The sequence below is a fragment of the Diplotaxodon limnothrissa genome, linkage group LG13 (assembly GCF_057381915.1).
Source record: "Diplotaxodon limnothrissa isolate DT_005_m linkage group LG13, D_limnothrissa_male_GT1.1, whole genome shotgun sequence".
In the NCBI taxonomy this organism is placed as follows: Eukaryota; Metazoa; Chordata; class Actinopteri; order Cichliformes; family Cichlidae; genus Diplotaxodon; species Diplotaxodon limnothrissa.
The window spans coordinates 21,142,464-21,156,679 of NC_140608.1; the positions used below are offsets into that span (position 1 = coordinate 21,142,464).

Genomic DNA, 14,216 nt, shown 5'->3' on the forward strand with positions numbered 1-14,216 from the left:
TATTTCGTTTTCATTTAGCTGTGCTCTGCCAGTTTCTTTATTTTTTTTCCCAACAATCTTGTAGTACTTATGTCTGGCGCTTCAGTGTCAGATATCAGATCTGTTTGGAGTGAAGTGAGATTGAGGTTTATGCCACATCCCTACCCAAGTTTCCTTCTCTAAATGTATCCTCTTGTCCCCAAATCCTATCCATCTCAAACCACTCTGTGGTGGACGAAAAATGCGTCCAGGTCGGCCCTGCTAGCTTCAAGCTCAGTCAGCAGTCCAACGTTCACTTTATTACCTATTATTCCTGCAAATATTTTCATACAGTATCCAGTTTAAGATTGCATTTTTTTCTGTTTCATTTCATAAGTCCTCCCAGGGTTTGGATAAATACCATAATAAAGGTGATACTCTTCTACTCCACTGCTCTCCCAATGCTCTGGAAAGTCCCTAATCCCGTCGACTGGATTTCAGCACGAAATTTGCGTTCTTGTGTTTGTTCTAGATCTTCTTCCTCTTACGTCTTCGAAACCTTCCTTCCCTTTGTTCTGCGTGTAAGCGATCTCACCCAACCCTCCCTTTCCTCTCTCTGTGTCTGCAGGAGTATCTGGACCTGTGCGCCCCAACAGAGCAGTATTCCCCCAGCTTCCCCGACACTCGGAGCTCCTGCTCCTCCGGCGACGACTCCGTGTTTTCCCACGACCCATTACCGGACGAGCCCTGCCTCCCCAAGTACCAGCACATCAACGGGAATGTCAAAACATGAGCCCTCATCCACCCTCGTCCACCTAGTTTGACCTACCCTAATCCTACCTGTCGGAGTCTTAAAACACGCTCCAAATTTCCTCCACCCGCCCTCCCCATCACCTCCTGTGGCTCCCGGTGGACTAATGGGCCCAGACAGGACTGGGTGGTGGCAGCGCTGCTGTCACACTCTCATACTGCCATACGCTCACACTTTATATATAAATATAGGACATGCTCACATGAGGTCTTAAAGGAGAGGATAGGGACCTTAAAGAAGCCTTTTTGTACTGACTGAATGAAGTGATGTTCCCAAGGGACTCTTCTCCTCTTCCTCTCTTGATATAAACAGAGATTTTTCATTTTGGTTCTCATGTTTATACCCAGAGTGTTTTTTTTTCTCCTTTTTTGCAATCAACAATGTTTGGTGGTCCAATTCCAGTGGCTGGCATCCCAAGACTGTTGTGTACTCCTGGAAGAATGTATGGGTTCATGTGAACTTGTGGAAAAAACAAGGGACCAGAAGAGGACGGCAAATAGGAAATGGACTAAGAGACAGAGCTGCGACTAACAAAACAGAAGAATAGGTGGAGAGCAAATATTAAAAAAAAGCAAAACTTCTGTTTATTTTGTAATATTAATGCATTTCTTTTTCAGTTTTATTGATAAACCTTCCCAACTATCCTGGAGGAAAAAATACACAGTATAATGTATAGTGCTGGGTATATTTGTAAATATATTCAAATATGTATAAAAATATATTATATATTTACAATGAATTATTTTTTGTATGGACTTGGATATAACCCCCACCCTCACCCCGACCGCCCCCTATATGAGTTGAAAGCAGGTGTGCTAACAGGTTATGTGTTCTATGTTTCTCGCCACACACACGCACACACGAATACACACTTTAATACACACAAACACCTGTCTCACACTCACCCAGTAACACAGTCGAGTATTGGCTTTCAGGGACCGAGGTAGCATGTTAATTTATTGACTTTTTTTTTTTTTTTTAATGAATCAAAAAATATAAAAAATAATATGGAAGAAATTATGACATTAATGATGCTGATAATACATAAATAATCCATTAAAAATGTATGGTAATTTAAAATGATCTTTCAACAGTAACAGGAAAACTATTTTTAGTGGGTTTGAAAGATCCAGGTTTTGTAAGTTTTATATATGAATGTGAATATTAAGTTAAATTTTTCGAAAAACTGTACATTTTATAGTCAGCTAATCCCTTTCTTATGTAGATCTTAATGGCATTTTTATCCAGTCGTTCTTAGCAATGCTTTAGGAAATAAGAAGACTGGATATTTATATATGATTAAAATACATAAGAATTTGGAAACGCATACCAGCAGTCTGCTCCCTCAGTTTGACTAGATATAGGTTTTAAATTTCCGTGACAGAATTGAAAGCTGAAAAACAAAGTGTTAAATCATAAAAGTGGTTTATTTTATTTTATTTTTGTTGTCGTTTTTTTTTTTTTTTTTACTGGACCAACTTTAAGATGTTGTTTTGCAAGTGTTTATGCCACATTTGCGAAATAAATGATGGAAAAAAAGATATCACGACCCAATGTTTGGCTTTTTGAAATGTTTTCAGTGTGAAGTTGATTAGTTTTGCAGCAAGTGGCACTTTGTTTGGTTTTCCTAACACTGCACATTGTGTTGTACAGCTGCACTCTCCTCTGACCTAAATATCTTTTCGCTTTGTATCTGATAAGGGTAGAGTTGATTTAGCTGTTACTACTGGTATGCTTGGATTCTTTGCTTACTATGTAAAGAGAGGAATTTGTTACTCTGTCAGCCATTAAATCACACAAACTGCACAAATGTACAGGGGCTCTATGAACAGGCAGATGACGTTTTTCTGTTTCATTTCTGATAGAAGCTGTCCAGATGCAAAACCTCTGAGCTCATCACAAACTCGGAGTAAACCTGATCAAATTAGATATTGGATTTGTGCCAGTGGTTATACCGGCAGTTTTGTTAATGAATAGGGGACTCCTCATTCTCTTGATAGCTTTCCTCTGCGTCTCTATCCGTCTGACTCTGATCAGCCGAAGAGTCTGTTAGCCTTCTAATGTTCTGATTAGCTAATTGATTTCCATTTTATTCTTATCAGTATAGATTTAAATCAACGGATTCAGTTGTCTGACCTTATTTGATGTAAGATAATCAAAGCTGATCTATTAGCAAGTGTGATTGTTAGTGGCAGATGTGGATTTGGTTGCATTTGGCTAATAGTGGTTAGCTTGCATGCACACACACAGCCGATGGGTTATAGAAAAACCCAGTGAGGCAACAACAGTCAACTATGCTAACAGCTGTTGTTGTGCTAGCTAAAAAGAATATTGTTAGCATGCTGTGTTAACTTTTTCTTATTAACAATAACCATAAAGTAGCTTACGATAATGATTCAGAGAATTATTTAATGAAAAATTAACTGCTAAATATGAACTTGTTAGCTATATGAAACATTACTGACCAAAGTTACTTGCAGGACTGTGTACCTAACTTTTACTTTTTAGTCTACTGACTGAATTATGTCGGTTCTACTAAACACCTATTTAAACCTACTAAGTTTTTGGGTACAGAGTAGACCTGGGTCAGAGGAAGAAAAAGAGGAAGCCCATGTAATAGCACGCATGCTGAAACTGAATTTAGTTCAATTGAGTTTTATTCTCAACACCAGTCACCTTACAGCTTTGAAAGGTAAAGACAATGTTTGCAAGAAACCAGACAAACTCAAAGAGCAATGGTGGCATCCTGAAAGTCTAAGTGTGGTTTAACTTTTTACAATTCAACACATTTATCTTACACAACGCAAAGCCGACCATGGCAACACATTCAATCTGAAGAAATACTGGTCAAATACAAAATATACAATGTGAAGAGTCTACCATGTTGGATACAGACCTACAGCTAATGTTAGCACATGTGTGTCATCGTAGAGGAAGCTTAACCCATGGTTAATGATGATAAAGATGAAACTGTAAGTGCGGCCACCCTATCCACATCTGGCCGTTAGGTACCAGTAGTTGGATAAGTTGTTGTCTGAGAAATAGGTTGATGTCTTTTGACTAGCGGCACAGAAATTTCTTATAACAATGCTATTTATCGTAAACAGGCAGTATATTAGCAAACTTTCAAAGGCAAAGACTCTAACATTTCTATTTAATATTGCAGTATGCGAACAGGGACTGATGTCAACATTAGACACACTGTCAAACAGTGACCAAGGCAGCTGGTGTTATGTGTAAAATGTATTATTTTAGAGAATATGAATGTACTAAATTGTAGGTACTGGTAACAGTTCAAATGTGAAAGATACCCAACTCTAGTTGCTACAGTTCATTTTGTGGATGGATGAACATTTAAAAAAAAAGAAGAAGAAGAAGAAGATTGACTAAAACCTCCATCATACACACTAAAGCATTTTTTTTTTTACATAAACCAGGAATCCACCCCCTCTGTTACCAAGCTTCAACTTGTTGTGAATAAAAATACAAACTTTAGTTCCAAGCCTTCCTCTAACAAACGTGTCCCCTCATGTCTCCGGAACCTGAAAAGGGCTTGGAGGAAAAAGTCAGATAGTCAGTCAGAAAACATTCCTCTTTTTCCATAGAATAACGGGGATGAAAGCAGCTACAGAGGACTGGAGGGGGTTTGGAAAGAAAGAGTGGCAGGATAAACCTTAGCAACATACACTCTCATTAAAGGGGTAGAGAGAAGAGAAAGGCAGCCGGATATCCACACTGGCTTTTGCAGACTTTTATCAGAATGACTGCCTATTGTGCTGCAGAGGCAGGGAGGCGGGGGGGACTCCATGGAGACCAAATAGAGGATTAGATTGTTCCAACTTGACAAAATGCCCTCTGAGATGTCACAGCATTAATGTGAAACAAATACACGTCATCTGATTTTCTATAGGGCATGTTCTATCAAGAAATACATTATCAGGTCTGCTTATGCATTGTCAGTGACGTAGGTAGAAATAAGTATTTTGGTTACCAATAACTCGGTGATGCGAGAGCCTGGGAACCAAATGAATCTTGGAGCTCGTGTTTAATTTGCACTTATCAAATATCAGGTATGTTTAAAAAAAATTCTTTGCCCTGATTGATTTTGAATTTATTTAGCTGTATTCAGAGGCATTTTGAGTAATCAGAAATGAACTAAGCATTTGTCTGGCAATCCTAGATTAATTATATGACAACCAACAAGATTATCTGTATTTAGAGTCGTACTGATATTTCATTGTCTATGGATGTTTATGGTTTATAAACTCCACACTGCCCTCATCCAGTGAAAACGTACCAAGGACTCAACTAGCATTGGTGTTTTCTTGCCCTCCATCAATAAAAACAAGCCATCACCCCTGGCCAAAGCCCTGAAGGAGTTTGGGTGCCTAATGTCTTGAACCTTAACCCACTGACCCTCAAATATTAGCTTTGACCAATTTTAGGGAGATGGGGCCACTGCCAGTGGACACAAGCTGACCCCTTTATGTTCAAAAGTGAAAGTGGGTGTTTTTTTGCAGGACAGGACACTTCATTTGCTACAAGGTTGAAATTGAGGCCATCTGGCAGTGTGACAGGCGGATGATTTACTAGTGTTGCCTAACATTTTGGTGGTAAAAGTGGTTTTCACTTTGATTCTGCCTTTCCACCTTGTACTTCATTCTCTGCGTCCTTCATCTTGCTCTGCTCTCCCTGGCCTAGCCATCTGGCGAGGCCCGTTGTGTTTGCACAAGGCTCGGTCCTCTGGAATGTCAACATAAGGCTTTGTGTGAAGCCAGAGGAGCCCACATCCACAAGAGATAAGACCCCAACGACCCGGATTGAGGAGAAAGGGTCAGCTACCAGGATGGCGGTGGCTGACTTAAAGTTTAACAAAGTGGGCGGGTGACCTCCATATCCGCGGCTTAATCCTGAGAGACACTCTCACCACTCATCAGAATCCAGCTTTGCCTCATCAGTGGCAAAATCCTATTTTTGAGTAGAAGGCATCCATCCGCTCTCCACCGCCAACTTAATCTTATTATTTTATACCCAACCTTTGAAGCAGATATTTTAGTAAAGTTCTTCCCATTGACCAGTTAGCTGACAAGGCTGAAGTTCTCAACCTACCATTTGCACTGTGTAGCAGATGAATGGTTCATTGCTAGGTCAGTGCACACGAGAGGGAGGGGTCTACTTGTGTTTGATTAAGGGCTTGCAAGGCACCGTGTCTAGTTCTGCATGGAAGGATAAACAAGTCGAGTATGTGCCTGCATGTACGTGTGGATGTGGGATGTGTGTGTTTTGTTGCCCCGTGGGATCTTCTAAACATTCGCTAACGGCACGGTTGTGTCAGAGCATCTGTAATTCACAAATTCCACTTCCAGTTAGTTTATATGCTGACTCTGCTACGTCTGAAGGTCTGAGGTAACGGCTCTTGGAGTGTAATCATAGCAAAAAGAAGAGTTGAAACTAAATTGTTTAGAGGAAGATAATGGGATAGAACTCCAAAACTAACATCTTGCAGAAGAGTTTAGATTACTTGTGTTTGTTGACTAAGCAGGAGTCAGGAGAGTAACAATGTGTGTTGTAAGAGGGTTAATTATTGCCCACTACAGAAAATAGAGCTAGTTTTGTTTCACACGCACTTGCAAAATTATATTGGAATCCAAAACAGTGAAGTTTGTTACACTGGGATAATATGGCATATTTTACAGCTCTGGGTGTGTTCTATAAATGGGCTTAGTCATAATGTTCCCTGCCTAGTGATGCCAATCACACTCACCCCATCAGTCAGACAAATCCCCCTGTGTCTTGTCTTACAGTCATGAAGTCAGCAGTGACATCAAAAGCCTTAAACCCTGACGTACTCTGATGATTACCTGCCAAGGTGTCAAACGTGGGTTTTCCAGTGGCAGGATTTTTCATTCTGTGCACTGTGACTAAGGCAAAGATGTTTTGTTTTTTTTTGGGGGGGGGGAATTATAACTACAATTGCACTTTCGATTTGCAACAATTTAAAATACCCAGTTCCCGAGTATTAGTCTGTACAGTGTAACTCTTACTTACAGTTGTTCTATACTTCTCCCATAAAGAAATATCCAAAAGATCAGAGGTCTGGGCAGACTGCAAACTTGTTAGTGGAGACATTACAAATGAGGATTTAAAATGGCTTATAATGCTGTGCAATCCTATAAAATTTGATAGTTGAGTCGATACCAAGAAACTACAGGGCCATACAGATACTTCTACCCTATAAAGGCAGCTTATAAAGGTAGATCAGTGTGTCATAACTAAATAAATCATCATCAATCTGCAAATTCTGAACACATTTTTATGATTATTTTTTACTTATTCCACAATAGTTAGTTAACATAACAAAACACCTTTCAAAAGCTTTTCATGTATTTTGAATCTGGGTTTTTGGAGACTTGTGCTGGTCTCTAAAGCAGTCTGGGTCAACCTTTGTGGTTTAAATGTGTTATAGGCTATAAATCAAATAGACGTGACAGTCAACAGAAAAAAGTTCAAATGTTTGTCATGGTGCATGAAATACATTTATTCAACACAATTCAGTTGGCTACGTACTGAAATGACAGGATAGAGAGTAAAAACAAATCTATCTACTGGCAATATTTGGACTGATCCACCCACCTCTACTGGCCTGTTACTGTTATTTTAATGGCTTATTATTATTTGTCCCCTATAGCTGTGGTTCATTCTGTAGAGCTGTTTACTGTATATTCATCATTTTATTCTGTTTTCTTTCTGCATCGCTGACTTCTGGGTATGTAGGGACACGAGGTCAATCTAGAGTCACAGTGGAGAAGTGTCTTGTTCTTTTGAGTTACTGTAATGTGGAAAAGTTAAAACAAAAAAAGAAGAAACAGCAAAATTCAAAGAAATATGCATGAGCAGGTTTAGAGTTAAACTCCTGTTCTTTCCTTGTATAATGTCAGCTGAACAGAAAATGCAGTATATTACTGACAGGAAGACATACTAAAAAAAAAAAAAGGCTGTACATTGTAAAGAGTGTTTTGCCTCCTCTGGTCTCCGTGACAGGAGACAGACTGGATGGAGATAAATGGAAGTGTGTAAGCAGGGTTGTTAACCACTCCAGAGCTGCTGCTGTCATGAGTAAACACAGACCCATGCCAATAAAAAAAAAAGTGCCCATAAACGATGTTTAATTGAAAACTGTTCAGGAGGGCAGTTCGTCAGAGCGATGACTCCCAAGACTCCAGACACACACTTTTACGCATGAGGAGGAAGACGACGAGGGGGAGACGGGGAGGAAAAGCAGGAAGTGAGTGAAGGGAGGACAGGATTGATAGAACTGGGAGGTTCGAATCGTTTTACTCTCCAAAAAGGTAAGAGTGAAAGAGAGAATTGTCACATGCATGATTAAGAGCCAAAAGTACTTCCTAAGGAGGAATTAAGATTTCAACATTCAACTTTTTGTCATTCAGAACAAAATGGATATATTTCTTCTTGCAAAGCATTTATATACAATAAGCTCTAAGCAACACTGTGTAGTGCATAAAATTTCCAACCAAGTTTGCACATAGTCAGCTGCAAAAGTTGGCGCCTACCTTTGTAAGGTGGACTGTTTTTGCAATCTAAATAACAAATGATCACCATGACAATGCCATGGTGACGGACGGGGTATAAATCACAAGGGAAATAAATCACCCGAAGACCCTCCACCCCCTTTTCACCTGCATCGCTCTTTCCTAGCTAACAACAAGTCGACTGTTTCTCTGAATGCCAGCACAGTTCATTTCCTTTCACCCCCCTCTACTCAATTTGTCAATTTCAGATATGCTTTCAATGGTTTGTTGGTTCTTTTTGCTGCCTGTGTTTGTGTCTCCCTCCTTATTTCCCTTCCTTTGCTCTTTCTTTCCCGGCGAATTACCCCCACGCCCCCTCCCTCTCTGTCTCTCTGACTTATATGGCTTGCGTGATTGCATACTGCTGAAAGTTTGGGGGCAGGTACAGGGAAACCTCTCCCTCTCTTGTTCTCATTCTTTACAGTAAGGAGGTCATTAAATAAAAGTGTACAGTGAGTGATATGCCTTTCTACCTGCCTGTCTGCTTAGAAACAACAAGAGCCTACTCTGTCCTGCCCAGGCAAGACGAGATAATTATAGCTACTGACTTAATCACTTACCTCAAAGGCTTTTGGGTCTGCAGCTTCTTGCTTCTTTCTTTTTGCGTTTGCTGCCACCTGCCAATTGTGCAGTGTTGCAACATTATGAATCGCTGTTTTTTTAAATTTTATACAGAAACAATGATGGGTGTAGGCGCAGCTTTGCCATTGACATTGGTTTGCAAACACGCACAGAAGGGCAAATGGTTCAAGGTGTGTCTTTGGCTTAAACTTAGACACAATGTGTGTTGTGAGTTCATTTGCAGGTCAGAATCCATCTCCTCTAGGCATGACACATTCATCCATTTCTCACATTTTCAGAGAAAGAACTTGGGTTTCTTAGAGAGTCAGATCTGCTACAGCAAGTCTTTCTCTACACTACAGATCAATGAAGCGCTGATCAATAATACACTAGTGCTCTGCTTCTACCTCTTCTACATGCTTAACCTGTGTGTGCGTCAGTGATATTACTGTCCAGCCTTGTCCTTTTGCTACAGTTGGGAACATATGAATCTGAAGATTGAACTTCAGCCTGTTTTTACAGTGAATACATTCCCTCCCAGGCTCCATGAGGTAGCCGGCCCCTGGCTGAGCATTGAGAAGGGGGAGAAAAAGGAGAGAGGGCCCCTGAAAAGGTGCTTTGTGCTGGTTTAGAAGGGCCCGAGGCTTTCGCCTGTCAGAGGTTGTGGTTGTAGGCCAGCAGCCAGGCCTTCAGACCCTCTTGCTGGCAGACAATGAGCTACCATCTGGTGTGACGAGCCCTTCCTGAACTGCTCCGTGAGCTGCACGGAGCCAGGCTGGGTTGAGCTGGTTAGGCGCTAGGCTGAGACACACCAGAGAGGGCTGCGAAAATAAACTATTGGTACTTTGCTAAAAATTCTTTGGCTCCAGAGTCAGAGGATCATTCCCATGGGAGAACAGGAGAAAGGCCTCACACTGAGCTACACAAACAGAGCACTGAACAAAATAACTTTAGTCTCCTAAAACAAATCCACGAATGTGATCTGGCTTGTTGATGATTGTATTGGCGTATTAAGAAGAGGATAATGATGTTTGAACTGCACTCAGAAACCTGCTCAGGTTGCATTTGGCCTATGTAAAATGTCTTGACAAAATAATGAAAAGAAAAGAGGGGGGCGGGGGGAGTCAATTGTGTGAGATGAGACACTATCATCAAAAGCGATTTATCATGTTTATGGAAGTCTGTGCCCTGGCTGTCATCAGCAGAGGCAAGTGGGAATGATCAGTGCACTACGTGTTGCTGCAAACACATTTAAGGAGCATGTCAGAGACAGGAGGCTTCTTGACTCACCCATTCATTGGCTTTGTTTACCTTTTCTGATCCAGAACAATATATTCTAAGACTACGGAGTCTGGTGAAGGAGGGAGATCGACAAAGCCCGTGTGCTTGGCAGTCAAGACTCATATAGGCTCCGATTAGGTCTGTGCAGTGCATATGCTCCTCCACGCACTGCTGTGTTTCAGCCACACTGCTACACATGAAAAGGAATCAGTTTTCCCCTTCATCTGAAAAAGCAAGATAATTCATGGTACATTAAGTACGAGGGAGAAAAATGTGAACCACATTGTGCCGGGTGTTTTCAGTGGGGTAAGTTTCTGTGTTTCCCCATCCCCTAACTCCTGCAATAGAATAAAATTCCTTAGCCCTTCTGGAGATGGCCCAAGCCAAGCAAATTATGGGCCGAAATCTTTTTATATGAACCTCTGTCACGCAAAAAAATATCACTAAGCCCCATCTCAAGCTCTTCCATCCCCTGGAAAGAGCCTTGCTTCGTCCAATTCCTCTGAGCAATGCCATTATGTTGAATCCTCAAGGCCTCTCTAATCGAAAGGGAGAGAAAACAAACACAAGGAGGAAAAGCCTGGGCCCAGCAGAGACCACTTCAGAGAACTGGATGCAAAACAAAAAAACAAGCAAGTTTCTTAGACTTAATCTAACACAATTAAAGATCAATTCATCAAAACTCATCATCGCTTCCTTAAGGCTTTACAGTCGCAACCCACCCAGCAGTAATTCAGCTCGGGCGATATTGGTATGGTTTGGACCATTTTCCTACAAATACAACATCAGCAATGGTAATAATGATATGAGCAAGTGTATGAGTGTTTCATCTAATTTTGTCATGTCACTGTTATGTTGTTGATTACAGTATTTGAGAGAAAACAAAACAGGCCAAAAACAGAAGAACTAAATAAGACCTGAGTTGGAATAAACTGCAGGAAACCTTTAAAGCAAAACGAAGTTACTTCCTCACCATCTCTGGTCCAAGTGTCTTCATAGGAGCCCGCAAATCTCTGTATGGACTCAGATCCTGTCCTCTATCTAAAGTTCAACTTGGTTGTGAACCACTCAAATGGCTCTGTTGTTTACAGTAGTGTTAAGTGCATACCCCTCCAGGATCAGTCAGAGCCATAATCCCCTCTTCATTCCCACTGAGGCCCAGAGTGTGTGTAAGTGGACATGGGTGATGGCAGACAGGGACCGGCCCACCAGCCCACCCATTCAAGCCAGCCACGCAGCTTCAAACAGACACGGAAAAACATATTCATTCTTAGACACACACACATACACTATGTGTGTGCATATATATTTATATGAGCACTAGCACAAACGACAGAGAATGAAACCGAGTAAATGAGAAAACTTTTCATGTTTTTGTCCCGTCACTATCCAGTTCTTTTTCTGCTCTCCCTGCATTTTTTATGTCATGTCACCTTGTAAAGAGACTTTATGGTCTTCCCAGACCTCATGGCTATGGTGGATTGTTGGGGCTTTAGAACCCTTCCAGGACCTGCACTTAGTGCGAGTGACAAGAGAGCATCTCCAGAGAGCTTTAGCAAGCACACTGGGAAAGTTTTACTCTTATTTTTTTTTTTCCATTTATCTCTTTGGTTAAGTACAGATTTACAGCAAAGCAAAGAAAAAGAAATAGGTTACCGGAATTACAAAGTAGAGCCAGTGGAGTAAAAAGAGAAAGATGCATTATTCACATTAAATTTTATATGTATGAGATCATAAATTTGGGAAGAAGTACATGTTAAAAGTGACCCTGCCTGTTAGTGATTCCAAGTAAATCCAGGCTAAGCATTCAATATGTCTTTGATCCAATTCAACTAATATCCTAATGATGTGTGAGCTGTTCTGGTTTCAGGATTTTTTTTATTTTTTATTTTAAAAACAACTAATTTATAAGTGTATGGTCTCAGTTACTTGTCCTTTTCAACACAGCACTGTTTTCATTTTGGAAATTGTGGCCCCTTTAGGGTGAAATAAGACACTGAACACATGATTTCGAAACAGTAGTCAAAAACAAAGAGATGATCTCAGTTTGCCTACCTATTGTAACGTATGTTATATTTATCCATGTCTTTGCAAAGCGTTTCATAACCACAATGACAAAGTTCAGGTTCAGATGAAGGATCAGCTTCTCCAGCCCACGTGTCAAAGTGCCCCTCAACCCCAAACTGTCCCAGATTCTCCCATTGTTATGTGATTGTGGATGAGGGGAAGAAGCTGCATAAAGTTCCCAGAATAAAGCACCATGTAAATTGGTGAAAGCAGCTACTTTCAAGAGTAGAAAAGTGTTATTTAAATACCAACCCATTAATGCACATGCAGGCAAATGAGGGAGCATTAAAGGGAAGAGGCTGATATATTCTCTGTTGACCTCAGACATTAACAGTCTCTATCAGGCATGCCTTACTCCCATAAAACTGACACATCACCTAACAAAACTACCTTAAAGTGTTTGTCACACAAGCTGTACACTTGCCAGGTCAGACAATGGGAAAAGCGCAAGTCTTATTACTTTTATTATTTATTGAATTCACCTGTGGCCCTAAAATTGTTTCCACTCACACCCCAGGTCACACGACGCAGGACACCATGTGCTACTGCAGTCATATATAAAATGTGCAATATAATATAACTGTCAAAAGAGGGACTAAATGGGAATTCCACACGACAGAAAGGAGGAAAAGGGACTGGAGTGGTTCTGGATGCATGTTAATCTAATCAGGTATATGTTACCCATTAACACTGAGGTCTCATATCAGTCACATCTCTTATACCACCACCTTCACTTACACCTCTTTCCTTCATTCCTCAACATTTTCTGTCTTCCAGTCTCTGTGCAGGTCTGCCTGTATAATGTACACTCAGAGCCAGTGTGGGACCTCAACGCTTCGCTTTAAATCATGCAATTAATGCTCAGCTCGGGGATTTATACTTCGTGGCAACAGCATTTCCTCAGTTTATATATGGCCGTGGGGAGACATTCTTATGAAAGGAATGCAAAAGTCAAAAGATCCAGGGAATCACATTTTATTTCAGAATGCATACATTGTTCAAACAGTTCATTCTTTCTATTTTTGCATGAATGCTTTTATAACTTCTTATATGCATGGATGGATATGAGGAGTTATAAAAGTGGGCAATAGTTGGTGCATGGAAACGTTTTGCATTCATTTTTGCATCTAGCAAATTTTATATGAGGGTGTTCTTTGTGTAACTTGTATATGTTTTAGAGATTTTAATGCAGGTGCAGAGAATACGCAGATGTTTCATTGTGTTTTGGGTATTTTGGATTTTCTTTTGCCTACCCCTATTCTTAACCTCCTGCCTCAGGCACCAGTCTGACTAGTTTTATAATTTATCCCAGACAAATAAGCTGGCTAAAATGGACATAATGAACAGAGAGCAATGAGTCCACAGCTAAAACCTCCCTCCCTGACATGGATGTCGTCACAAAAGCAAATACTCTTTAACTCAACTTTGGAAAGAAATGCTGTTTTTTCTCTCTCCCCCACAACTCTCACATTTTAATCACGGATGTCTATATTGACACTCAAAACAGAAACCAAGTAAACACTGAATAATACAAACCCTGGTTCCTCACCAGTTTCTTGGTGTGAGAAAGCTCCAGAAACATGCATTTGTAACAAAAAGAGCCAACCGCAAATTCCTGAGGCTGTCCAGTCGTCTGCCACTGCCTCAAGTCCAAAACCAAAACCACTAAATATTCAAGACCACAGAAAATTCTTCAAGACAACGGGACCCAAGAAACTGATACTACACACACACACACTACCTGCCTACAAACAAACACTAATAAATCCCTGTTATGTCTTCACTCCCACTCACAGACATGTCAATTAATTCACAGCGCAAGAGCCACAGAGAGAGAACAAGGGAGACAGAGACCCTTTGTGAAGACAAAGACAGCTGTCAGACGAGCACATTTAGAGCAAATTGAATAATCATAACGATCTTCATCAATCACCGCTGAGGTAAATATG

The 14,216-nt window shown here is 40.6% G+C and overlaps 1 protein-coding gene across 4 annotated transcripts in view; it reads left to right on the plus strand.

The window, feature by feature from the left end:
- Positions 1 to 2,238, plus strand: part of fgfr2 (fibroblast growth factor receptor 2) — a 37,648-nt gene extending 35,410 nt beyond the window's left edge. For all 4 annotated transcript variants that reach the window (XM_085368865.1, XM_085368867.1, XM_085368868.1 and 1 more), the window contains one exon: positions 587 to 2,238. In XM_085368865.1, coding sequence (XP_085224991.1) covers positions 587 to 751 — 165 coding nt within the window. In that variant the 3' untranslated portion in view covers positions 752 to 2,238. The remainder of the gene's footprint in view (positions 1 to 586) is intronic.
- The last annotated feature ends 11,978 nt before the right edge of the window (positions 2,239 to 14,216 follow it).